The sequence below is a fragment of the Cervus canadensis genome, chromosome 5 (genome assembly GCF_019320065.1).
Source record: "Cervus canadensis isolate Bull #8, Minnesota chromosome 5, ASM1932006v1, whole genome shotgun sequence".
Classification (NCBI taxonomy): domain Eukaryota; kingdom Metazoa; phylum Chordata; class Mammalia; order Artiodactyla; family Cervidae; genus Cervus; species Cervus canadensis.
Window position 1 is genome coordinate 101,202,213 of NC_057390.1, and position 23,138 is coordinate 101,225,350.

General features: G+C 61.8%; 3 protein-coding genes across 7 annotated transcripts; all 3 read right to left on the bottom strand.

Annotated features, from left to right (window-relative positions):
- Positions 1-4,175: 4,175 nt before the first annotated feature.
- On the bottom strand, positions 4,176-6,787 carry LOC122442705 (epididymal-specific lipocalin-5-like). The gene is made up of 7 exons (XM_043470552.1): positions 6,692-6,787; positions 6,344-6,477; positions 5,995-6,074; positions 5,382-5,486; positions 5,062-5,163; positions 4,954-4,982; positions 4,176-4,271 (listed from the first exon to the last, which is right to left on the bottom strand). Exons 1-6 carry the CDS (start codon positions 6,785-6,787, stop codon positions 4,957-4,959), a joined length of 543 nt encoding a protein of 180 aa, XP_043326487.1. The 3' UTR covers positions 4,176-4,271; positions 4,954-4,956.
- A 1,340-nt stretch (positions 6,788-8,127) lies between these two features.
- LCN8 (lipocalin 8) lies at positions 8,128-10,857 on the bottom strand. The gene is made up of 7 exons (XM_043470400.1): positions 10,774-10,857; positions 9,694-9,824; positions 9,226-9,296; positions 8,833-8,937; positions 8,666-8,755; positions 8,529-8,554; positions 8,128-8,139 (listed from the first exon to the last, which is right to left on the bottom strand). The coding sequence occupies exons 1-7, from the start codon at positions 10,855-10,857 to the stop codon at positions 8,128-8,130; spliced, it is 519 nt and encodes a 172-aa protein (XP_043326335.1).
- Positions 10,858-12,936: 2,079 nt separating this feature from the next.
- Positions 12,937-17,223, bottom strand: LOC122442706 (lipocalin-15-like). 5 transcript variants are annotated; one of them, XM_043470556.1, is made up of 7 exons: positions 17,124-17,223; positions 16,151-16,290; positions 15,932-16,002; positions 15,655-15,765; positions 14,865-14,986; positions 14,572-14,633; positions 12,937-13,075 (listed from the first exon to the last, which is right to left on the bottom strand). In XM_043470556.1, exons 1-7 carry the CDS (start codon positions 17,148-17,150, stop codon positions 13,033-13,035), a joined length of 576 nt encoding a protein of 191 aa, XP_043326491.1. In that variant the 5' UTR covers positions 17,151-17,223; the 3' UTR covers positions 12,937-13,032. The 5 variants fall into 5 exon arrangements, with proteins under 5 accessions (XP_043326491.1, XP_043326493.1, XP_043326492.1 ...); XM_043470558.1 differs by having other exon boundaries at positions 17,116-17,204; XM_043470557.1 differs by lacking the exon at positions 17,124-17,223 and adding an exon at positions 16,661-17,098 and having other exon boundaries at positions 14,865-14,966.
- Between the last annotated feature and the right edge of the window lie 5,915 nt (positions 17,224-23,138).

Here is a 23,138-nt window from a genome sequence, read left to right on the forward strand (position 1 = left end):
ACTGTAGCTCAGGTCATGAACTCCTAATTGCAAAATTCAGACTTATATTGGAGAAACTAGGCAAAACCACTAGACCATTCAGGTATGACCTAAGTCAAATCCCTTATGGTTGTACAGGGGAAATGACAAATAGATTCAAGGGATTAAATCTGATAGAGTGTCTGAAGAACTGTGGATGAAAGTTCATGACATTGTACAAGAGGCAGTGTCAAGACCATCCCCAAGAAAAACTAATGAAAAAAGGCAAAATGGTTGTCTGAGGAGGCCTTTCAAATAGCTGGGAAAAGAAGAGAAGCTAAAGGCAAAGGAGAAAAGGAAAGATATACCCATCTGAATGCAGAGTTCCTAAGAATAGAAAGGAGAGATAAGAAAGCCTTCCTCAGAGATCAATGCAAAGAAATAGAGAAAAACAATAGAATGGGAAAAACTAGAGATCTCTTCAAGAAAATCAGAGAAACCAAAAGAACATTTCATGCAAAGATGGGCTCAATAAAGGACAGGAATGCTATGGACCTAACAGAAGCAGAAGATATTAAGAAGAGGTGGCAAGAATACGCAGAAGAACTATACAAAAAAGATTTTAATGACCCAGATAACCACGACGGTGTGATCACTCACCTAGAGCCAGACATCCTGGAATTTGAAGTCAAGTGGTCCTTAGGAAACATCACTAAGAACAAAGCTAGTGGAGATGATGGAATTTCAGTTGAGCTATTTCAAATCCTAAAAGATGATGCTGTGAAAGTGTTGCACTCAATATGAGAGCAAAGTTGGAAAATTTTCAGTGGCCACAGGACTGGAAAGCTCAGTTTTCATTCCAATCCCAAAGAAAGGCAATGTCAAAGAATGCTCAAACTACTGCACAATTGCACTCATCTCACACACTAGCAAAGTAGTGCTCAAAATTCTCCAAGCTAGGCTTCAACAGCATGTGAACTGAGAACTTTCAGATGTTCAAGCTGAATTTAGAAAAGGCAGAGGAAGCAGAGATCAACTTGCCAACATCCATTGGATCACAGAAAAGGCAAGAGAGTTCCCAGAAAATCATCTACTTCTGCTTTATTGACTACACCAAAGCCTTTGTGTGGATCGCAACAAACTGTGGACAATTCTTAAAGAGATGGGAATACCAGACCACCTTACCTGCCTCCTGAGAAATCTGTATGCAGGTCAAGAAGCAACAGTTAGAGTCAGATATGGAACAACAGACTGGTTCCAAATTGGGAAAGGAGTACATCAAGGCTGTATATTGTCACCCTGCTTATTTAACTTATATGCAGAGTACATCATGCAAAATGCTGGGCTCAATGAAGCACAAGCTGGAATCAAGATTGCCAAGAGAAATATCAATAACCGCAGATATGCAGATGACACCACCGTTATGGCAGAAAGCGAAGAGGAACTAAAGAGCCTCTTGATCAAAGTGAAAGAGGAAAGTGAAAAAGCTGGCTTAAAACTCAACACTCAAAAAATGAAGATCATGGCATCTGGTTCCATCACGTCATGGCAAATAGATGTGGAAACAATGGAAACAGTGAAAGACTTTATTTTGGGGGACTCCCAAATCACTGCAGATGGTGACTGCAGCCATGAAATTAAAAGATGCTTGCTCCTTGGAAGAGAAACTATGACCAACTTAGACAGCATATTAAAAAGCAGAGACATTGCTTTGCCAATAAAGGTCTGTCTAGTCAAAGCTATGGTTTTTCCAGTAGTCATGTATGGATGTGAGAGTTGGACCATAAAGAAAGCTGAGCACTCAAGAGCTGATGATTTTGAACTGTGATGTTGGAAAAGACTCTTGAGAGTCCCTTGGACAACAAACCAGTCCATCCTAAAGGAAATCAGTCCTGAATATTCATTGGAAGGACTGATGCCAAAGATGAAGCTCCTATACTTTGGCCCCCTGATGTAAAGAACCGACTCACTGGAAAAGACCCTGATTCTGGGAAAGATTGAAAGCAGGAGGGGAAGGTGACGACATGGGCTGAGATGGTTGGATGGCATCACCGACTCGATGGACATGAGCTTGAGCAAGCTCTGGGAGTTGGTGATGGACAGGGAGGCCTGGCGTGCTGCAGTCCATGGGGTCACAAAGAGTCAGACACGACTGAGCAACTGAACTAACTGAACTGAACTGAAAGAGTCCTCTGCATATGGATGCATATGAATTAGGAATCTTGAAAGTCATCCAAACTGCCAATCCCATTCAAGAGATGAATAGACTTAAGGAGTCTTCATACTTTGCTCTTAGAAGAAGAAATCAAGGAAAGAATGAAAACATTTCTTCTAATGAAAATCCCACCATGGGGAGAGGAGCGTATGTGGAAAGCAATAACTATAACATGAAACTCCAAACTGAACTAAATATGCCAAAGCACTGAAAGACATTGGAAGAACATCTTGGAATATATTTTTTTAATTAACTAAGAGCAGAAATGAACGAAAACAGGAAAGAATTCAGTAAGAGCTAATTGTTCTCAGGAAAGAAATTGACTCTCAGACTTTACCAATGAAGGAAAATTCATCAGGGTCTCCAGGCAAATGATCAAATTACTTTCAAGGGTGAGAACAAGCTGGCATCAAACTTCCAAAGGCAAAATAGAAGTCAAGACAAACAGAAATACACTTGTAGCAGGAGTGATGCACACCCCCTCTCAGTAAAGGTCGGCCTGAGGACTCACTGTGGGTGAGGATAAAGTGAAAGTGTGAATCACTCAGTCGTGTCTGACCTGGGTCAAAACACCACAGTTCAAAATCATCAATCATCAGTTGCAGGCAGATTCCTTACCATCTGAGCCACCAGGGAAACCCCCGTTTTTATTAACTCCTTGTTTTAAACCACAGACTGCGTTTTCCCCTTCCTCTGTCTGTGCAGTAACTTCTGTGCCGGCTCGCCCGGAGGACACGTGGTGGGAGCCCTGGTCTCCGTCATCGCCCTCTGAATTGTCCCTGCCCCCCTTCCTGTGCTGAAGCCCTCGTACTGGACATGATGTATTTGGCCAACGCCTCTGGGGCCTTCCAGGGGGTGAAAGTGAAGTGGGGTAGGGCTGGGCCCCTTAGAAGAGGGCAGGACCCCAGAGACCTGTCCCCACGTGTGCAGAGAAGAGGGTGCGAGGAGGGAGAGGGAACGCTGTCATCCACAAGCCGTCACGGGGGCCCCGCCAGACACCAGTCTCTTAGCACCCTGACCCCAGACTTCCGGCCTGCAGAGAAGAAACCCCTGTTGCTTCTGTACCGCGTTCAGCGGGTTCTGTGTTACGGCAGCCCAAGCAGACATCCTAGAACCTTCTATCGGGAGGTCCAGCTGAGGCAGACGGCCCTGCTCCCCTGAGCTCTGGCCAGACAGGTCTGGGGGGAAGGCCAGGCGCTCCCCAGGCACCTTGCATGCGTTGGAGTGCAGCCTCCGAACGTCCCCCATTCGTCTTTCTGGACCCGTCTCAGACAGGCCCTCCCCTCAAGGGTGGTCCTTACTCCTGCAGGCTTTCTGGTGGCCCGCTGGGGTCAGCAGGGTCTCTCTTCTCTGGCCGGATGGGCCCCACCAGCCCCTCAGCTGTGCTCAGAAGCCCTGTGATCCTGCTCTGCACGTGGGCAGGGGGAGGACGCCCACCCACATTCTCTGCCCTGCCCCAGCCGATAGAAGGAGGGTGTGGTCACACATTGCAGCCGTGGGGGGTGCCCCCAGGCACTGAGGAGGGCCAGGCTGACCCGGGATGGAGCCAGCAGGGGCCAGGCTAGGGCAGCTGTGGCCCGAGAGGGCCTTGGACCTAATGCCCATGGATTTGAGCTCAGGCCAGCAGGGAGCCAGGCGAAGATAGATAGGCGGCAGCTGTGGTCACCTTCCACTTGGGAGGAGCTCGGCTCGGGGCCAGCCTAGGGCTGCCGCGGGCTCTCGGGGACCAGAGGAGAGACCAGGGAGCCCAGGGCAGCCCGGCCCGCAGGCGCTGAGCAGCCCAGGCTGGCGGAAGGGATAGGGGGACAGCGGGAGCCGGCCTGCCCGCAGTCATCTCAGCCACAGTGGGAGGAGCCCACCCAGGGGCGGGTGCCCCCCCGGTCTGGGTGAACCCAGACCTCCCGAGAGCCAGGTCTGCTGCGATGTGGAGGGCAGTCATGGGACACACACCCCACCAGCCCGCCCGCCACCCCTCGCCTCCCAGGAAAGATGGGACCATGTGTTCGGCTGTAGAGTTTATTCGGGCGGAGCACGTGCCGGTGGCCCCCCAGGGCTGGAAGCACCCCAGTGGGGGCCGGGGGCGCCCCTAGGTCAGCTCCTGCGACATGGAAGGGCAGAGCCTCAGGGTGCCGCCCTTATCCGAGGGCCCCGGCCAGGAGTGTGCGTCCTAGCTGAGTGGCCTGGGCCTCAGTTTCTCTACCTGTAAAGTGGGGTCACAGTCCCGACTCTCGGGGCTGTTGAGACAGAGGGGGCTGTGCAGCTGAAGGGTTAGTACAGTGGGGGACCCGGGAGCCCGACACGGGGTCCACAAGGCCTGTGCCCCCCAGCAGGACCCTGCTGGGTGGAAACCCAGAAGAGGCCAGCCTGCCCTGCCCCGCCCGCCCTAGCCTCCAGAGCCCCCTCCTGGCATCAATGCCCTGGAGGCCCCGGGAGCTAGAGTGAACACGGACTCCCGTCAGGCCGGGACTCAGCCTGGGGGGAGACTTGCCTCCTTCAGGAGCTTGGCGCACCTCCCGCAGGCTGGGACAGCGTGCGGGGCTGTGCGGGGGACGGGCGCCCGGGCCCCTCTCAGCCCAGGCTTTGCAGCCACAGGAGGGGCTGGCCCAGGACAGGAGATGCTCACGGGGTCCACGCCTGGGTCAGCCCCGACCCTCGGGAAGCCCCGGCTCCGCCCGCCCTGGAGTCAGCCCCCCGCCTCTGGGACCCCAGCCTCCTCTTTCAGCTGTGACGGGGAGGCCTGGGGACCCAGCCCCAACCTCGGGGCGGGGAAGGGGACTCACCACCTAGGACAGCAGGTTCACACAGGTCACTATGGAGAAGAGGCGGTGGGGAAGTGGGGAGATGATCCCTAGGAAGGGTGCCCCCCGGCCCCCCAGCCCAGCACTCACAGTCCTTGGTGAGCAGCTGCACATCCGAGACTGAGAGCCCCTGCTCCACGGCCTTCTCCACAAACTTTTCTGTGGCCTTCTCGTTGTGATCCAGGGTCCGGGCTGCGAGGAAGGGGCGCGGCTGGCTGGGGCCTCCAGGGACGCCCTCCCTGCAGGCCCTGGGCCCTCCCTGCCCAGCCAGTCCCCGCTCCGACCGCCCCCCCCCCACCCCCCCCGCCTCCCCGCCCCGGGTCCCCACCCGTCCGCCCCCTAGGCCTCTCCTGCCCGCTACCCGCGGGGCCTGGCTGGGGCGGGGCTGGAGCGGGAGGCCCCGGGCTCACTGTAGAGCTTCAGCACGCTGCTGGGCTTCCCGCCTCTGTGCAGGACGATGTTCATGATCGCATAGGTCTTGTAGTCCGTGGCCACCACGATGACCTCTTTGCCTCCTTGGGACAAACCAAACACAGGAGTCCCAGGCTGTGTGCTGGGGGGGCCTCCCATGGGCCATACCCGCACCCCGGAAAGGACACACGCAGGTAGGTGCTGCACACACAGGGGGCCACAGAGGCCTTCTGGACTCCCCAGGGGAGCTTCCTGAGGAGGGTGGGCAGGGAGCCCCACTGGCCAGGACAGAGGACACCCGATCAGTCTCATCAGAGGTTGCAGAGAGGAGGTGCGGGCAGCCCAGGCCAGAGGCTGGGCGGCTTCTGCGCAGGCTGGGCAGTGAGCTCAGGCGGAGGGCTCTGGGTGACCACGTCCCCACGGGAAGACCCTCAGGGCCAGGGTGGCCAAGCAAGGGCCACGTGGGGTGGGACGGAGCGTCCCCACCGGCTTCCAGCTGCGTGGAGGGCGGGGCTGAGGACTCTGGGCTGCTGGGCACCGCCCTGGCCTCTGGGCTGAGCAGGGCATGGGGCAGGGAGTGAGGAAGGGGCGATCGCAGGCCGCGTTCCTCACCAGAGTCTAAAGGGAGCTTGAACTTCCCGGGGGCGTCCCCCTTCACGGCCTGGTTCTTCTCCTTCACGCACAGGTTCATGCTGAGAGGGCAGACGCTTTCAGCCCAGCCTCACCCACCCTCACGGCGCCTTGCTCTGGACGAGGGGCAGCTCTGAGATCACAGGGAGCCCCCTGACCAGCAGGCCCCTGCCCAGCGCCACGTCCAGGCACCAGCACCTCAGGAAGCCGCCTGAGAGAGCGGAAGTCCGCGCCTCCGCTCTGCCCCGGGGCCCCAGCACCCTCCTCCCCCTGCCCCAGCCTCGCCCCACCAGGGGGCCCGCAGGACACCCGGAAGGCCGGCGCCACTCACTGGTCAGACACGGAGGTCAGGCTGAGCTGGGCCCCATCCTGTTCCACTCTCACGGCCCCCACCTTCCGCCCTGGGGACGGGCTCTGGTGCTCCGGGTTGGAGGCCAAGGCAATCTCGTACCACATGCCTGAAAACTGGGGGGGCAGCAAGCTGGAGGAGGGCTGCCTTGGGGGGCCCGCCACTGGGATCAGGGCCTCCCCCAGCCAAGTAGGACAGTGGTCTGGGGAATTCCTGGGCCCCGCACGCCTGGAGCTGGCAGTGGCTCTAGAGGGAGCGTGTCCCCAGGGCCCCCAGGCTCCCTCTGGCCGGCCTGGCCATCCACCATGGCAGGCGCCCTGACGCAGCCACCTGGGTCAAGTTGAAGTTCTGGAGGCCCAAGTCCTCCTTGCCAGCCGCCAGCACCAGGAGCAGCCCCAGCAGGGCCGTGAGCAAGTTGCCCCTCATGTCCGGCCGGCAGGGGCTGGGGCCAGCTCCCCAAAGCCACAGAACACGGTCCTCGGGCCCAGCCCAGGCTTATACCCTCCCCGTGGGTGTCGGCAAAGGCACAGGCTGGCTTCATTAAGCAGACCACCCGCCCGCCCATCGGCCAGGCCAGGCCTGAGGGGCCTCCGCCCCCGGACCGTGGTGTTGCCCGGCTCCCTCCTGAGCTTGACAGCCAGTCGGCTGCCCTGCAGGCTGGGCCCCGGGCCCCCAGGGGAACGGCGCCCGGGGCCCCCAGACCACCCGCGGGAGGCCAGAGGACAGTGTGGGGCTCCCTGGCATGGGGGCAGGACAGGAGGCGGCACGTCCTGCACTTCGGGGATGTGTGTGTGTGGGGCGGATGGCAGTCGGGGCCCCTCGCGGCACCAGGACCCAACCACTGCCCACGAGGCTCCAGCAGGAGCCCTCAGCAGTACCTGGCACCCGGCCCACGGCCCGGCTGGGAGCCCCAGGCGACCTCTGGATGTGGGCGCGTGCCCTCGAGGGCCCGCCAGCTGTGTAGGCAGGGGCCCGGGTCAATGGGGCGGGACCAAGGACACGGGTGCCCACGCGATGCTGACTCTGCAGCCCGGCAGACCTCCCCGCCGCCCCGGGCTGTGGGCAGTGAGGCGTGAGCCAGGACGTCCCGACCCCGCCAGCCCTGCAGGCCGATCAGCAGCCCCCGAGGCAGCTCCCCTGGCCCTTCACCCACGGAACTGTTCCCTGCGGCAGGGATAGCGTCTCTCCGTCCCGCAGGTGAACAGCTTCATGAGCAGGGGTGGAAGGCACGTGTCCAGGTCCACCCAGCAGGTGGGCAGCCGCCCCAACACCCCAGCTGCCCTCATGGTCCTTGACTGCACCCCACCGCCAAGTGTCAGCCATCTGCCCAGCAGAGACAGGGGTGTGGGCTTCCAGCCGGTGGCCGACAGCAGCCAGGCCGGAGGGCTCGGGGAACGGCAGGGACAGAGACAGGGAGACAGAGACAGAAGGTGAGGGTGGGGTGGGGAGAGATGCCCGCGGAGTGCCAAAGGGAGGCGGGCGTCCCGGCCCCCAGGGGAGCACAGTGGCTGGGCCCCGCAGACACTGCAGGGCCTCACGGTCTCAGCTCAGCCTGCCGCTCACAGCAGAGGCTCCAGGGCAGCTGCTGAACGTTTGTTGACCCCACCAGCTTGCCCGTCACCCCTCGCCCCCAGGAAAGATGGGACCATGCGTTTGGCTGTAGAGTTTATTAGGACGGAGCAGCTGCCGGTGGCCTCCCAGGGCTGGCGGCCCAGGGAGGCCGGGTAAGCGGGACTCCAAGCATCCCTGTGGGGGCGGGGGCTTCCCTAGGTCAGCTCCTGCGACAGAAAAAGGCAAGGCCTCAGGGCGCTGTCCGAACCCGGGGGCACCAGGCAGGGGTGAGCGTCCTAGCTGAGTGGCCTGGGCCTCAGTTTCTCTACCTGCAAAGTGGGGTCACAGTCCCGTCTCCCGGAGCTATTGAGGCAGAGGGGCTGTTGACAGCTGAAGGGTTAGCACAGTGGGGGACCCGGGAGCCCGAGACGGGGTCCACAGGGCCTGTGTCCCCCAGCGGATGGAAACCTGGGTGAGGCCAGCCTTCCCTGCCCTGCCCGCCCCAGCCTCCTGGGCCCCCTCTGGGCAGCCTGGCATCAGCACCCTGGAGGCCCCGGGATCTAGAGTGAGCTGGGACTCCTGTCAGGCCGGGACTCAGCTGGGGGCGAAGACTCACCTCCTTCAGGAGCCTGGCGCACCTCCCTGCGGGAAGGGAGAGTGTGAGGGGCTGCACATGGGATGCGTGCCCGGCCCCCTGCCTCCCGCCGTCACGGGCCCCCTCGCCCAGAGCCCACCCCAAGGCCTGGAGCTCACCGTGCCGGCCCACCAGGTACAGCCCCATGTCAGTGGTCAGCTCCCGGAACTTCAGGAACCCGGGCTCACACTTGCCGCCCAGGCTCCGAGCTGTGGGGGCATGGGGGCCTGAGCCAGGGGGTCCCTGGGGGCCGCAGCGGTCCAGCCCCCACCCCGGGGCGGCTTACTGAAATACTTGAACACGTAAAACTCCTTGTTCTGCCACTGGAGGGACACGCGCAGGATGGCGTACTGCTCATAGTCTGTGTCTATCACGTGGATCTCCCGGCGGCCTGCGTGGACAAGCGGGAGGGACAGGCCTGGGTGGACGGGCCCCCCTCGGGGCGGGTCGGCCTGGGAAGTCAGTGTCGACAGGGCCTGACTCCGTTCTCCCCCACGCAGCTGGGACCCTCTCGGGACGCCGGGACCCTCTTGGGGGGACTAGAGCAGCTCTGGCAGGATGGCCAGTCTGTTGGGGGGAACAGAGGAGTCTGGGGCGCTAGGAGGAGCGCAGGGAACAGCATGAGGAACAGCCAGGCCAAGAGGAACTGGCGGGTGGGGCCCGAGGAAGCAGCTCTTACCAGGAAACACAAATTTCCCCAAAACATTCATTTCTGAGCTCACTATTTCTTCAGTCTGACAACTTCCTGAGCTGAAAGGCAACAGAGCGGTCACTAAGAAAATGCCTGCCTGTGTGCCTTCTCGGGGCCCACTCCTGGCAAGGGGGCAGGCGTGCTGGCCCCGGGAGCACCTGGAGCAGGGGCCGAGCCGGCCTCTCGCCCGAGGGCTCTGTGCCCTTCCGGGAGCCACCCACCGCCTAGTCCTCCTTCCGTCCTCTTAAACCCACGGGGCCTCATCAAGACACCCTGCTTCATTCGGGAGAGGACGCAGCTTTGTGGCCTGGGGCCCGGTCTCAGGGGACGGTCGAGGAGGACCCCGGGGGGACTGGTGCACCCGAGGGACAGTAGCGTCCATGCCCCACACCCGCGGCTGCAGCCTCCCTGACACACATGCCTGACCCCCGCGCTCCCGGGGGCCGGGCCGCTCACTTGTTGTAGGCGACCGTCACGGTCAGCGTCTCCCCACTCACGGTCAGGAACAAGGCCTCCAGCCTCTTCGGGGTCTTTAGTGCCAAGTTTTCTCTGGAGGCCACACCAGCTTCCCACCAGAATCCTACCATCTAGAGAAAGGACCGGAGCCAAGCCCGTTCGGGCAGCCGAACAGAACCCCGGGAGGCAGACCCTTCTCCCTAGACCTCCCAGGCAGGGAGTCAGCGGGCTCTGAAAGGTCAGCGAAGCAGCAGGTGGCGGGCCTTCTGCGGGGTCCCCACACGGGACTGTCTGCAGCTGCCACAGGGCTAGTGCCCTGTCTCCGACGAGACCCTGCCTTGCAGTGCTTGCCCCTGGGCAGAGGCAGCGGTGGTCAGAGCCTGAGAGACGGGGCAGAAAGCGGGCCGGCTGGACGTGAAGGCCCCTGGGGGTGGTGGCCAACAGCCCTGCACTGTGGGGGAGGCCCGGCTCCCCACGGCCATGCTGGAGGACCGAGCACCCGCCCTGGAAACCACTCCTGGGGCCCGGACCGTCCCTCTGAAGCTTTTAAAAACTGATCATTTTTTGCAAGAGAAACAAATCTGTGTCCGACACTGGCTGTTTCTGAGCCTGCCGGCCCAGGCCGAGCAAAGAAGGAGCTCAGACAAAGAAGCCTCCAGATGGAGACCGAGAACGCCCCCGCCGAGGTCCTGGCCCGGGAAGGCCTTCTCCTCTGCTCCCACCTCCTGCAGGGTCAAGGTCAGAGCAGGAAGCCCGCCAGCCTGAGAGCAGAAGACGGCCACCCAGAGCCCCACACCCCAGAGACCCCCCTCAGGGGACTGGCCAGCCAGGCTGAGGACACGGTCACCCAGAGGAGGCCCCGGGCGGGGGAGGGGGAGGGGGCCCCCCCGTCGGCCCTGGGTACTCAGCGCATCCCCACCGGCCAGGAGCGGAGACCCCAGGCGGGGCTGAGCTCAGACCCAGGGGGTCCTGGGACCCCCGCGCGCCTGCCCCAGCTCAGCCGTGGGAGAGGAGAGCTGGAGGAGCTGGACCCTTGGGGCCCTCCCAGCCCAGGCCCGCCGCCCCGAGGAGGACCAGCACCTTCTGCAGGTCCAGGCCCTGCGGGGTCATCTGCACCTGGGCCAGTGCGAGGCCCAGGAGGGCGCTCAGCAGCCCGGCCCCCATTGAGCATCTGCTCCGCGCCCTGAGTCCTGGGCAGGGTTATAGCAGGATGGAGGGCGGGTGGGGGTGCAACCCCCTAAGAGGGCAGTGGTGAACTTGGCCTCCAGCCACTCAGGGGCATGCATCCGGGCCCCAGAACGCCCACAGCCGCGGGGCGGGGTGACCTGGACCAGAGCAGCCCGTGCCACCCCCTCCTGGTCCAGGGACGATGGTGGGCACCATGGCAGGGCCCGCCTGGGGGCCTGAGGGCAGGACAGAGCCCCCAAAGCAGGGCTGCCAGGACCACATCTCCCCCCGGGGAGGGGCTGCCAGGATGGATTCGCCAAGCCGAGGCCCGCACACACAGCCAGACTCCCCTCCTGGGGCTCACATCAATCTTCAAGCTCTTTCTGATGGGTCTCGGGACAAGTGAGTGAACGCCCCACAGGCCTGGACCACAGAGGCAGGTGAGGGCTGCTTCTGGGTGGGGGGAGTGTTGGAGGGGCTGTGAGGCGTGGGTGGGAGAGGTCACTCCCTGCAGAGGGGGCCGTGGGGAGAGACAGATGCCCCGTGGGAGGCGGCACTGGGGTTGTCCGGGCCCCTGCCCCTCCACGGACACCAGGGAGTGGCTAGCCACCCACCCGCTTCCTGTGCTCGCAGCTTCTCCACGGATGGGACCCTCCCCGCCCTGACACCCACCCTGCATGGCCAGGCGGGGCCAGCCTCAGGGACCCCTGTCCTGCTTACGCTCCACGAGCTGTGGGCCGCCGGTGTCCACCCTTTCCCACCGTGCCCAGGCCCCCAATGCGGGGAGGTCAGGGTGAAGGCAGAGCCAGGCTATTTGGGCACCAAGGCCTCCAGCCGCATTGCCCAAGGGAGCCGCCCTGCCTCAGTTTCCCCACACGTCAGGATGGAGAGCAAAGCAGGGGTCAGGTGCCCAGGAGGGTCCCAGGGCACCAAGGCAGCCATGACCCAGTTAGCAGCCCTGGCCTCTGGCCGACGCAGGGTGGCCTCCCCACCTCCAAGGCCACAAAGGCTCACCCAGGCCTGGCCAGCTAAAGGGGAGGCCTGCTCACCCGAGGCAGGGGGACTGCCACCTTGACCCTGCAGCAAAGCTGTGGTAACCGGTCACTCTGGGACCAGGTAGCCCTGAGACCTGGGGGGCTCATCCAAAGGGAAGGAGCAGGGTGGGGTGCCCGGGGAGGCTGATCCTCATGAGCCAGGCCCCCAGGGGCTTGAGTTGGCAGAGGAGAGAGGACATGAAGCCCAGGGCCACCCCCTGTCTTGGGGTGACCAGGCCGAGACAAGGATGGATGCACATACAGCTAATGGCTTCCTGCCCCACCTGCCAGGGCTGCAGGACGCCCGCGAGCAGTGAAGCAGGGCGTCCAGTGCCTTCCTGCCCCGCCACGGGCCAGGCCCTTTGAAGTGTGTGCTTCGGGCAGAACTGGATGCTGTGAGCTCCGCGGGGCATGGTGTCAGGGCAGGAGCTGCACGGGCCCTGGGCGTGGGGCGCTCCAGCCCCCCACCTCATCGAGGGCCAGCAGGGAGCCCAGCTGGGCCACTGGCTGGGCAAGTTGCCGACCTCTCTGCGCCTCGGTTTCCTCATGAGCAGACAAGGCGCCCGGCAGGCTCACCGCTCGGGCCTGAGGGTCCATTCAGGGGCACTCAGGCTGGGCCACAGGGAGGGGCTCAGGGTGCTCTGGCCACGACCGTGACCCGTTCCCAAGCCTCACAGAGGCTCACCAACAAGCCCAAGGTCAAGGTCACAGCAACAGCAGGAAGGAAATCCCGACAAGCTGCACCCCGAGGCTCCCCTGCGGCTGCTCTGCCTCTATGGGTTCTGTGCCCCGACGGAGGCCCAGCCACAGGGCCGGGCTGCCCAGGGCACCTCGGTGTCCCCACAGGGGCCGTGAACCCACGGGGGCCGGGCCGGGGGACCCAGATGCTGCCTGTGGGTGCAGCCCCCATGGGGGCCACCCTTGGCTGGCGCCTCTCCCTCTGAGCCATAGTGCCCGTGTCTCAGTGGCTCCAGGAGCCCGGGTCATGGGAGGGCCCCAGGGCCCTCCCCGGCGGCCTCTCCAAAGAATCCAGGGGCCTGGAAACTGCAGAATCTGTTTATTGAGTGGAAGGGGGAGGCCCCAGGAGATGCCCGCGGAGGGTGGGGGATGGGGAGGTGCAGGCCTGGAGGGCCGTGGGTCAGGACGACTCGGGGTGACAGAACCTGCTGCTCCGGCTCGCCCTGCACAGACAGCAAAGGTCCGGTCACTCCTGGGACCCCCAAGCGGCCCTTCGCACAGCAGGGTGCCCCATCTACTCATCCCCCGAAAGGGCAAGGTGAGCGGATTCCGCCACCGAAGCTTCTGCAACTATGGAAACGCTCCCCCAAGGCAGCCCCTTCCCCCGAGGCCACAGCCCCAGTGCCGCCCCTTACGGGCTCCCCAGGGACCCAGCCACTGTCCCCAGGGCCTCACCACGGCCTGGCTGGCAGAGCAGCCACTTAACCCCGAAGAACCTACAGACGCAGCCCTGGAGAGGGGGTCCACATAGGTGTGCACGTTACCCTAAAAGGTGCTTTTTCTAACATAATCCTGGGGGTGGGGCAGACAGGCTCACGCTCTCTGCACCTAGAACCTTCCTGATAGCACGTGACCCGATCCCTAACATTGCTGAAACAGGGACGGAGCCGGGACCCTGGGCTGCGTTGTTGAGACCACTGACAGCTGCAACAGCCCAGTGCCCCCGGCGTAGCCCTGGGTGAACTCGGCCTGGCTGGGGGAGCGGAGTGAACTGAAGGGCGGAGGGGCGCTGCCCGCAGGCCACTCTGAAAGCCCCCACCTAACCTAACCATGCCAGGAGAGGCCGCAGGGGGGCCTCCTGACGCCGGCGACTGTCACATCGTGTCCGAGGTTTACTGTTCATGTAGGTTCCCAAGTTCTTCAAGGGGAAGGGGGGTGAGGGGCCCAAGGGTCTCCTGTCCACTTTGGGAGAAGGCATCCGCAAGAGCCCAGCTGCATCCATGTCCCAAGAGAGCCTGGGGACTCAGCCCTGTGACGGCAGCAAACCAGAAGGCCGTGGTTCCCACCTCGTGGGGCCCTTGGGAGAGGATGAGGACTCGGGAATCCCAAGGCAGCACCCCGTGCTCTGGGTGAGCCAGGGGCTGTGGGGACACAGGACACACTGGGCTGGATCGTGTCCCTCCAAATCCATGTCCACTTGGAACTCCGAAAGTGCCCTTATGTGGAAATAAGGTCTCTGCAGATGTAATTGGTTGAAGATCTTGAGAGGGGATCACCCTGGATTTAGGGTATCCTTATATGAGGGCAATCTGGCCTCTTAACAAGCGAAGCAGAGATGGGAGTGGTGGGTCGACAGGCCAAGGGTCACCAGCAGTGCCGGCCGCTGGAAGAGGCAGGGATTCCCCCCCGAGCCTCTAGGAGGAACAGCCCTGCCCAGTCCTTGACTCTGCACCTCTGGCCTCTAGGCTATGAGAGGGTAAATTCTTGTTGTTTTAAGCTACCCAGTTTGTGATAGTTTGTTAGGGCAGCACTAGGTGATCAGGAGAGGCTCCCTGGAAGGGGTGATGTGTAAGTGGAGGCTTCAGGCACACGAGTGAGTATCCAGGGAGAACAAGGAATGCTGGGGGATCTGCATGTGCAGACCTCAGGAGGTGTGAGGGCAGGAGGTCCGGGACACAGGCCCTGGAGAACGGGAGGGAGGTGCTACCCTGGCCCCTACCTGGGAAGGGCCAAGTCTCCGGCGCCCTCAGGATGCGTCCCTGTCCCCCGGGAAGCACACATCTGTAGAAAGACAGAGGGTCCCGAGAGGCTGGGCTGGCTGGGACTGCCCCCTGCCTCCTGCAGCCCCTCCCCATGCCAAGGGACCCTCTGGGGGCGGCCCCACCCCGGGCCCGGCCAACACACCCTTGGAAGACAGGGCTACCTCCTGCCGGCACCTCCCAGGACTCCGGAGGGGGGCGGGGCAGGGCTTTGGCGGGGCGGGGCTTTGGTGGGCGGGGCTCGCGGGGGTACCTGACTTGGGCAGCATGGCCACCATGTCCGCTGACAGCCCCACCGTCGGGTAGAAGTTCTGGAAGGCCTCCAAGACTTGGGGACTCGCTTCTTGGGTCCGGCCTGGGGCAGAGCGGGGGCCCCTGTGAACCCCTGTGGGTCACAGAGGTGAGAGAGCCGGGCAGATGGGGGCCCCGGGGCTCACTGACCTTTCCTGAAGGCTGACGGTAGGTCTGCCACCTGAGGTTGGGCAGGTTGTGCACTGATGAAAGTGCCTGCCTGGCTGAGGGGCCAGAGGGGACTGGAAGCTGCCCGGAAGGGCAGCCTTTCCCAATTCACACAGAGCACCTGGGAGCGTGAGGTGCCCGGCTGCTCTCCCAGACCCCGCAACCGGAGGCCCACCCCTTCAGACACTTTACCTGCAGCTCCCAAAGCCAGCTTCCCCCCCTCACCCTGGCCTCTCCCCTTGGGGAGCTCTCCTGGTTCACTCTGCCAAGCCCTCGAGAAATTAAACCAGAATAGTATCGCAGCCCCTGCTCAGGGTGTCAGGCCGTAGGCCAAGCAGGGGAGGCGGGGTCTCCAGCCAGAGACAGGCCTGAGCTTTGGCCTGAGTGCCCATCCTTCAGAGGCCCCTCAGTTCAGCCGTACCCATCGGCAGCGCTGGGGGTTCCGTCAGCCCCCACCCGGACCTGGTCCAGACTTGGGAGTGTGTGATGGGGTGGGCAGGGCCTGAGGAGGTGCCCCAGCGGGTGGGGTGGGGTCCAAGCGGGACAGTGGGTGGGGTGGGGGGGGGGTACGGGGGAGCCCTCACTGTAGAGCTGCACCATGGTGCTGAGCGCGCCCTCCAGCTCCTTGTAGATGTAGACCACGGCAAAGGAGCTGTAGTCCGTGTCCACCACGCGCACGTCCAGGTAGCCCAAGGCTGCAGAGGAGGCGGCTGGCTGTGGACAAGCGAACGGCGGAGCATCCACCCCACCCACATGGTGAAAGGGGGCGGGGCCCAGGCAGAGGCAGGGGAGGGCCCCGGGAAGGGAGGGGAGGGGCATGGGGGAGGGTCACCCATAGAGAAGGGGGTGGGGGTCACCTACCCGGGACTTGGAAGTGCCCCTGGGAACCCACTCTCAGGTACTCCGCATCCACTTGGTTACAGCCGTCCTCCCTGGGGGTGCACGCCCGCTCATTCTCGGCCCCGCCCACCCGGCCCCGTCCTGGAGTGCACAGCCCACTCACTCTCGGCCTGGCCCTGCCGGTCCGCCCGGCCCCGCGGGTCCACCCGGCCCGCCTGTGCGCACCCCGCGCGCGCTCACCGGGGGAACTCCATGTGGACGCTGAGGTTGCCCCCCGCCGAGGCCTTGATGTCCCTGGTGGACATCAGGAGGTGGTCCTTCTTGCCCAAGAAGACCTTGCAGTCAGAGACCATGGAGACCACGTACCAGAGGCCTGAGAACTGCAAGACAGCTCAATGACCCGAGGCCGGACTCTCCCCGCACCCGGACCGTGGGCCAGAAGGCTCACAGATTTGTCTGAAGCCCCGTGGCCGGGCCTCTTCGGAGTGTCCGAGCCCCTGTGCTGCCACTCACCTGGGGCAGGGCTGCTGGCCACTGGGAGCCTCAGTGCTCCCAGCTGTGAAGTGGGTCAGTAACTACCCACAAACAGGGTTATTTCAGGGTTAAATGGAAGGGACTGTAAAGGCCCGGAACACCAAGCAAGCGTCCCACGGAGGCGGCAGGCTCCGCTAGAACACGGTCACTCTTGTTTCCAGCGGCAGCTCAGCCTGGACCCCCACCTGCATGGCACAGCATGGGGGCCTCTCGTACCTTGCTGGCATCAAAGTCTGGCTGCACCAGGACGTCAGCCCGAGCTGAGGACAGCCAGAGCAGCAGCAGGACGCAGCTCAGCAGCGTGGCCCCCATCCCTGTCCGCGCCCCCTGGCCCTGGCGATGGGTCCACCAGCCCCCTGTGGGCAGCTTTATAGCCCAGCCCGCAGTGGGGCCGGGCCAGCGAGCCGCCTGGGCAGCGGATGGCGTCTCGGCCACAGAAAAGCCAGCCCCTCTTTGTTCATTGTTTGGCACAATCGCTCGAGTGTCCACCGGCTCCAGGGGTCATTTCCGGGAGGGCTCCAGAGGGCTCTCACTTGGCTCAGGCCTTGCCCACCTGTGGGCACCATGGCGGGAGCCCGGGGCCCTTGGGGGCGCCGCTGGGAAGCACCCACGGTCAGGTTGCTCCAGCCAGGAGGCTCCCCCTTGGGGCCCAGGTCCCCCAGAGTCCTCACCCCCTCACCTCCCTGCACAGGAGCGGAGTCACCATCAGCCAGGCCTGGGGACCTTGTCTCAGGGGGACAGCGGTGACGTCAGAGGCCCGAGCAGCCCTGCCTCCTGCCCCTGGCTGGGCCTCCAGCAAGCCCGTGTGGAGGGCGGGGCTGGGCCGCCACCTGGGCGGATTATGGGGTCACGGCCACCTTATCTCCGGTTGCATAAGCTTGCGGACCGCAATGTCGCCGGGGAGGCGCCGCAGGCTGGTGGGGGCTCGGGCCGGGGAGGCCTCTCTCCAGGTGGCCTCTTCTGTCCTGTCAGGGGACGCCATTTGAGGAGCAGCACGTGGCCTGGGGCACTCAGAGTCCCCTGATCAGAGGCAGGCATCCCCAGGAAAGGTCAGCACTGAGCTTCCAGTGGAAGTGCGTTCAGGGTCGGAGAAGGGCCCTCATCAGCCAGCGGGATGGGGGGGAGCGGGGCGGCGGGACAGAGGGCTCCGGCTCACCGCCTCCACTGGGTTCAGGAGGCGCCAGCTCTCAACCAGATCCCGGAGCCCCGGACAGACGGCGGTGAGAGCCTTCCTGTGCAAATATTTACAAAACACCCATCTGATAAACGGCTTAAATCCTGAATCTATAGAGAACTCTCAAAACTAAAATAAAAAAAAGCGAAATATTTGAAAAGATTCCAAATCAGAAAGCAAAGCCATGCAGGGAGGCTCCTGGGCATTCGTTCATTGTAAGGAGACGCCACCACAGGCCGGCAGGCTGGCCACTCTGTTTCCAAGCCAAAGACACTGGATGGTCACTGCCGGGGTGGGGAATCGAGAGGGTGCGACGCCCTGGGCAATGGCTTGGCAGATTCTCTTGAAGGAAAACATTCAAATACCATGTGATTCGACAATCGCAAGCCTAGATATCTACCCAAGAAAAATGAGACACACTTTAGCCAAAAACTGCTGGTGGCTGGTCGTGAGATCTTACTGACAATCCCTAAAATACGGAAACAACCAAATACCATTCACGGGGCAGGACGAACAAGCATGAGACTCTCCAGACACACTGGCTCAGGGTACTTCTCAGGTAAACCCCAAACGCCTTACGCCGAGTGAAGAAGCCAGTCTGGGAGGGTTACAGACCATGGCTCCAGAACACTGGAATCCTCAGGGACAGAAAGTGTGGCTGGAGGATGGATGGCCTGGCTGGCGACAGAGTGGCTTGCGGAGACTCTGGGGTGATGGACTGTGGTGCATTTGTCTAAACTTACAGAACCAAAGGGGGTGAATTCCATAGCATGTAAATTATACCTCAACTTTTAAAAAATGTAAACTAGAGACTTGCCTGGTGGTCGAGTGGCTAAGACTCCGTGCTCCCAGCGCAGGGGTCCAGGTTCCATCCCTGGTCAGGGAACTAGCTCCCACGTGTCACAGCTAAAGGTCCTGTATGCCACAACGAAGACCCACTGCAGCCAGGTAAATAAACTTTTAAGTGTAAACTACAGTATATATTTATACTTATATAGTGTAGATAGGCTGGACATGGAACAACTGACTGGTTCCAAGTAGGAAAAGGAGTCCGTCAAGGCTATATATCGTCACCCTGCTTATTTAACTTATATGCAGAGTACATCATGAGAAATGCTGGGCTGGAAGAAGCACAAGCTGGAATCAAGATTGCAGGGAGAAATATCAATAACCTCAGATATGTGGATGACACCATCCTTATGGCAGAAAGTGAAGAAGAACTAAAGAGCCTCTTGATGAAAGTGAAAGAGGAGAGTGAAAAAGTTGGCTTAAAGCTCAACATTCAGAAAACTAAGGTCATGGCATCCGGTCCATCACTTCATGGCAAATAGATGGGGAAACGGTGGAAATAGTGGCTGACTTAATTTTTTGGGGCTCCAAAATCACTGCAGATGGTGATTGCAGCCATGAAATTAAAAGACGCTTACTCCTTGGAAGGAAAGTTATGACCAACCTAGACAACATATTAAAAAGCAGAGACATTACTTTGCCAACAAAGGTCCATCTAGTCAAGGCTATGGTTTTTCCAGGGGTCATGTATGGATGTGAGAGTTGGACTATAAAGAAAGTTGAGTGTCAAAGAATTGCTTTTGAACTGTGGTGTTGGAGAAGACTCTTGAGAGTCCCTTGGACTGCAAGGAGATCCAACCAGTCCATCCTAAAGGAAATCAGTCCTGGGTGTTCATTGGAAGGACTGATGTTGAAGCTGAAACTCTAATATTTTGGACACCTGATGCGAAGAGCTGACTCATTTGAAAAGGCCCTGATGTTGGGAAAGATTGAAGGCAGGAGGAGAAGGGGACGACAGAGGATGAGATGGCTGGATGGCATCACCGACTCAATGGACATGAGTTTGAGTGAACTCCGGGAGTTGGTGATGGACAGGGAGGCCTGGCGTGCTGCGGTTCATGGGGTCGCAAAGAGTGGGACATGAGTGAGCGACTGAACTGAACTGAGTGTAGATAGGTAGGCAGGTAGACTGTATGAACTCTTCTCCCAAATGCCAGCTCTTGGGATGAGGGTCAGGGAGACAATGTGTCCGGAGCCCCCAAGTAAGATCCAAGTGTGGTAGGCAGAGGTCAGACCTCTAACCATAGAACTGTGGGGTGAGAGTAAGCAGAGATCAACGGACAGGTCACCACAGCCTGCAGACCTCCTGAGGACCCCCTTGAGCCTCAGGTGTGGGGCAGCTTCCGAGGCCACGGAGACCGCTCCCACCACCAGCATGCTCCCGGTCGGGGTCTGGAGACTCCCAAGTGCAAAGCCACACCGAGGGCAAACCCACGCCGAGCACAAACCATCGCCCAGCCCAGTGCCGCCCAGCTCCCAGCAGTCAGCCCAGCCCGCCCCCGCCCCATCCGGGACCTCTTGCTCATACCCTCCTGCCCAGGGGCCCTCTGGTCCCGTCCAGCCCCTCACCACAGCCCCCGCTCCTTGGGTTGCTTCTCACCCTCCGCCTAGTCAGCAGCCTTCCTCAAACCCAGCCCACCCCGCGTCTGTTTCCTGGTCACTTAGCACCATCCCAGTTCTCTCCTGTGTTTATCTGTTCTCTGTTCTCCTGTTCTCTCCGTTCTCCTGTGAACCCCGAGACGGCAGCAGCCGCACCAGCCTGCAAGCCACCCGTCGGCCTCTGTTTCCCAAGCCCGGAGCACAGGGTCTGGAGGTGGAAGCTGCCCACTGACCCTCGTGAGTGAATGAGGGTCAGGCCCAAGTTGCTGTGACCCTCAGGTCTGCCAACTGGAAACCGCACAGCATGCATTTGCCTGCAGGCAGTGTCTGCGTGGCCACGTCCGGCTTGAGGTGGCCCTGAGTGCCTGGCGCCGCAGGCCTGGCCAGCAGCGGCTCAGTGGGGGCCCCGCACACACGGTGCGCCGGGCACGGCGGCCAGGGCCTCCGTCACGCCCTGCAGGCCTCAGCGCCCTGAAGGAGGCTAGCGCATGCTCTGCTGTGTGCAAAGGGGGTTTGTGGGGGCTCAGGACGAGGACGGGGGCACCGGTAGGAGAGGTGCCTTGGTGGGCGGTGGGCAGACCAGAGCTGGCAAGGCCCTGGACCCAAGAAGGTGCAGTCCCAGAAGTGGCCACAGGGCAGTAGCCAAGAGACGCCGCTCGCAGGGCTGGTGGAAGACCTTAGATGGGGCCTGCGGTTCACGGAGCTGGGGAGGGGTCCCCTGGGGAGGGGTCCCCTAGAAGGAAAGCTGCTTACACTGAGGTGAGGTCTACTGAGGGGCTGGGCTCCCCAGGTGGCGCCAGCGGTAAAGAACATGCCTGCCAGTGAGGAGATGTGAGAGACGCAGGTTTGATCCCTTTGTCTGGAAGGTCCTCTGGAGGAGGGCATGGCAACCCACTCCAGTATTCTTGCCTGGAGGATCCCCATGGACAGAGGAGCCTGGTGGGCTACAGTCCGTGGGATCGCAGAGAGTTGGGCCAGACTGAAGCGAGTTTGCATTCATGCATTCCGATGAAGGGCTGCCAAGCTTCAAAACTGCCACCAACGAATGGATAGACAAACGTGGTCCATCCACATGTCGGAAGACTGTCCACATAACACGATGAACCTTGAAGACAGGGTGCTGGGTGAGAGGCCACGTGCTGCAGGAGCCCCCTGTGGGACATGCATGATAGCAAGTCCGCAGAGACAGAAAGGAGATTAGTGGTCACCAGGTGCTGGGCTGGGGGGTACTGTTTGATGCATGTGGGGTCTCCCTTTGGGGAGAAATGCCCCTGGGGGGCAGCGAGTTCTGCCAGGAAGCCGACATCTGGCTGAGAGCTGGGCCACATGGCAGGCGGACACAGCTCAGCTGGGGGGCGGGCAACAGCTGCCCAGGACAAAGAGAGCTGGGGGGTGGGGGTCACAGGGAGGATTTTAGGGCTACAGAGCTGGCGGGGTGGGGGTCACGGGGAGGCTTTCAGGGCTACAGAGCTGGCGGGGTGGGGGTCACAGGGAGGCTTTCAGGGCTACAGAGCTGGCGGGGTGGGGGGCACAGGGAGGATTTCAAGGCTAGAGAGCTGGTGGGGTTGGGGGTCACAGGGAGGATTTCAGGGCTAGAGAGCTGGGGGGTTGGGGGTCACAGGGAGGCTTTCAGGGCTACAGAGCTGGTGGGGTGGGGGTCACAGGATTTCAGGGAGGATTTCAGGGCTAGAGAGCTGGGGGGTGGGGGTCACAGGGGGATTGGAGGGCTAGAGAGCTGGGGGGTGGGGGTCACAGGGAGGATTTCAGGGCTAGAGAGCTGGGGGGTGGTGGTCACAGGGAGGATTTCAGGGCTCCCAGAGGCTGCTCTGGGTGCTGAGCGGGAGCCAACAGGAAGGTCCTGGGAACGCTGGGTCCAAGGCCGCACGGGAGGTGCTGAGCTCTGAGTGGCCACCATCCCCACCCGCTTCCTCCAGGCTCAGCGCCCAGGCTCGCCCCCTAGTGTCCCCAGTCTCCACAGCAGGCTGCCTGCTGCTGGGGGGGTGGGGGCGGGGGCATTGGCAGGGAGGAGCAGGGCAGCCGGGTCAATCCCAGCTGGGCCCCGCCGCCATTGGCTGACCGTGGCCAGCGCCCTACGTGCCGCTCCCGCCCCGAGGGCCCCTCCCGGGCTGGCGTCCACGCCATCCATCCAGCCTCCCGGTAAAAAGCGCTGGGAGGAGCTCTGGCTCGGCCTCCTGGGCCGGGGTCCTGCAGCCCCTGCCTGCTTCCTGGTCCAGTGCCCTCGGGCCCCCTCTGTGGAGCCACGGGGAGTCACCCCTGCCTGTGGTGGGCTGTCTGTGCCAGAGGCCCTGGCCCCGGGGTCCTCCAGGCCTGGGGGAGGGTGACGCTTCGCTGCAGGTCTGTGTGTGATGGGCTCTCTTTGGCCCCCTTTCCTGCAGGGCACGTCCTGTCTCCACGCAGGGGTGGGGCACCGGCCCATCTGAGGTCCTTCCTGGGAAGGCTCAGCAGGACAGACGGCTTCATCTTTCGTCAGCTTCCAAGCTGCCTGTCCTATGTCCACAGCACCCTGGAAGCCGGCCAGCAGGGGAGGCCGGGAGCTGTGGTTCGCAGGGCCCCCCTCCCCGGGAGGGCATCCTCCCAGGTACTTCCACTTGGGTTTTGGGGCCTCAGACAGATCCTGCCGAACCCTGTGACCTCCGCTCCCCGGCAGGGTCTCCACTGACCCAGAGTGGGCAGCCCAGGTCCAGGGAAAGCTCTCATGTGGCCTTGGGGGCCCGGCCAGGCTCATGGTGAGCAGAGGTGGGAGGCATCAGAGTGCGGCTGCTCAGAGAGTGGGCAGGTCCGGATGGGTGGGTGGGCGGCGGAAGGCACAGGGCATTCCAGTTAGGTGCTGGCCGTGGAGGGACAGGAGACAAGGGGCAGCCAGGCAGGAAGGTGGGTGGCCAGGAGTGGGTGAGAGCTTCAAAGAAACGGTGGGGGGTAAATTTTGTATTTTTAATGCCTAAAACAAAAGATACCCCAAACCGCAGCTTCCGGAGGAAGTTTGTTCTTGCCTCTCTTCTCAGACATGACCTTGGCCTGGGTTCAAGAGCAGGGTCTCTGGCCCTCCTAGAC

Coding starts and splice junctions, on each gene's coding strand:
- LOC122442705 (XM_043470552.1), bottom strand. CDS start 6,787: ATGAGGGGCAACTTGCTCACGGCCCTGCTGGGGCTGCTCCTGGTGCTG. Junction 6,478..6,691: donor AGAACTTCAACTTGACCCAG/GTGGCTGCGTCA, acceptor CTGCCCCCCCAG/TTTTCAGGCATGTGGTACGA. Junction 6,075..6,343: donor CTGACCTCCGTGTCTGACCA/GTGAGTGGCGCC, acceptor CTGCCCTCTCAG/CATGAACCTGTGCGTGAAGG.
- LCN8 (XM_043470400.1), bottom strand. CDS start 10,857: ATGGGGGCCGGGCTGCTGAGCGCCCTCCTGGGCCTCGCACTGGCCCAG. Junction 9,297..9,693: donor GTGACGGTCGCCTACAACAA/GTGAGCGGCCCG, acceptor GTTGCCTTTCAG/CTCAGGAAGTTGTCAGACTG. Junction 8,555..8,665: donor GTACCTGGTGGGCCGGCACG/GTGAGCTCCAGG, acceptor CCCTTCCCGCAG/GGAGGTGCGCCAGGCTCCTG.
- LOC122442706 (XM_043470553.1), bottom strand. CDS start 16,756: ATGGGGGCCACGCTGCTGAGCTGCGTCCTGCTGCTGCTCTGGCTGTCC. Junction 16,003..16,150: donor GTCCACATGGAGTTCCCCCG/GTGAGCGCGCGC, acceptor GTGCACCCCCAG/GGAGGACGGCTGTAACCAAG. Junction 14,987..15,654: donor CACCATGGTGCAGCTCTACA/GTGAGGGCTCCC, acceptor AGGGGTTCACAG/GGGCCCCCGCTCTGCCCCAG.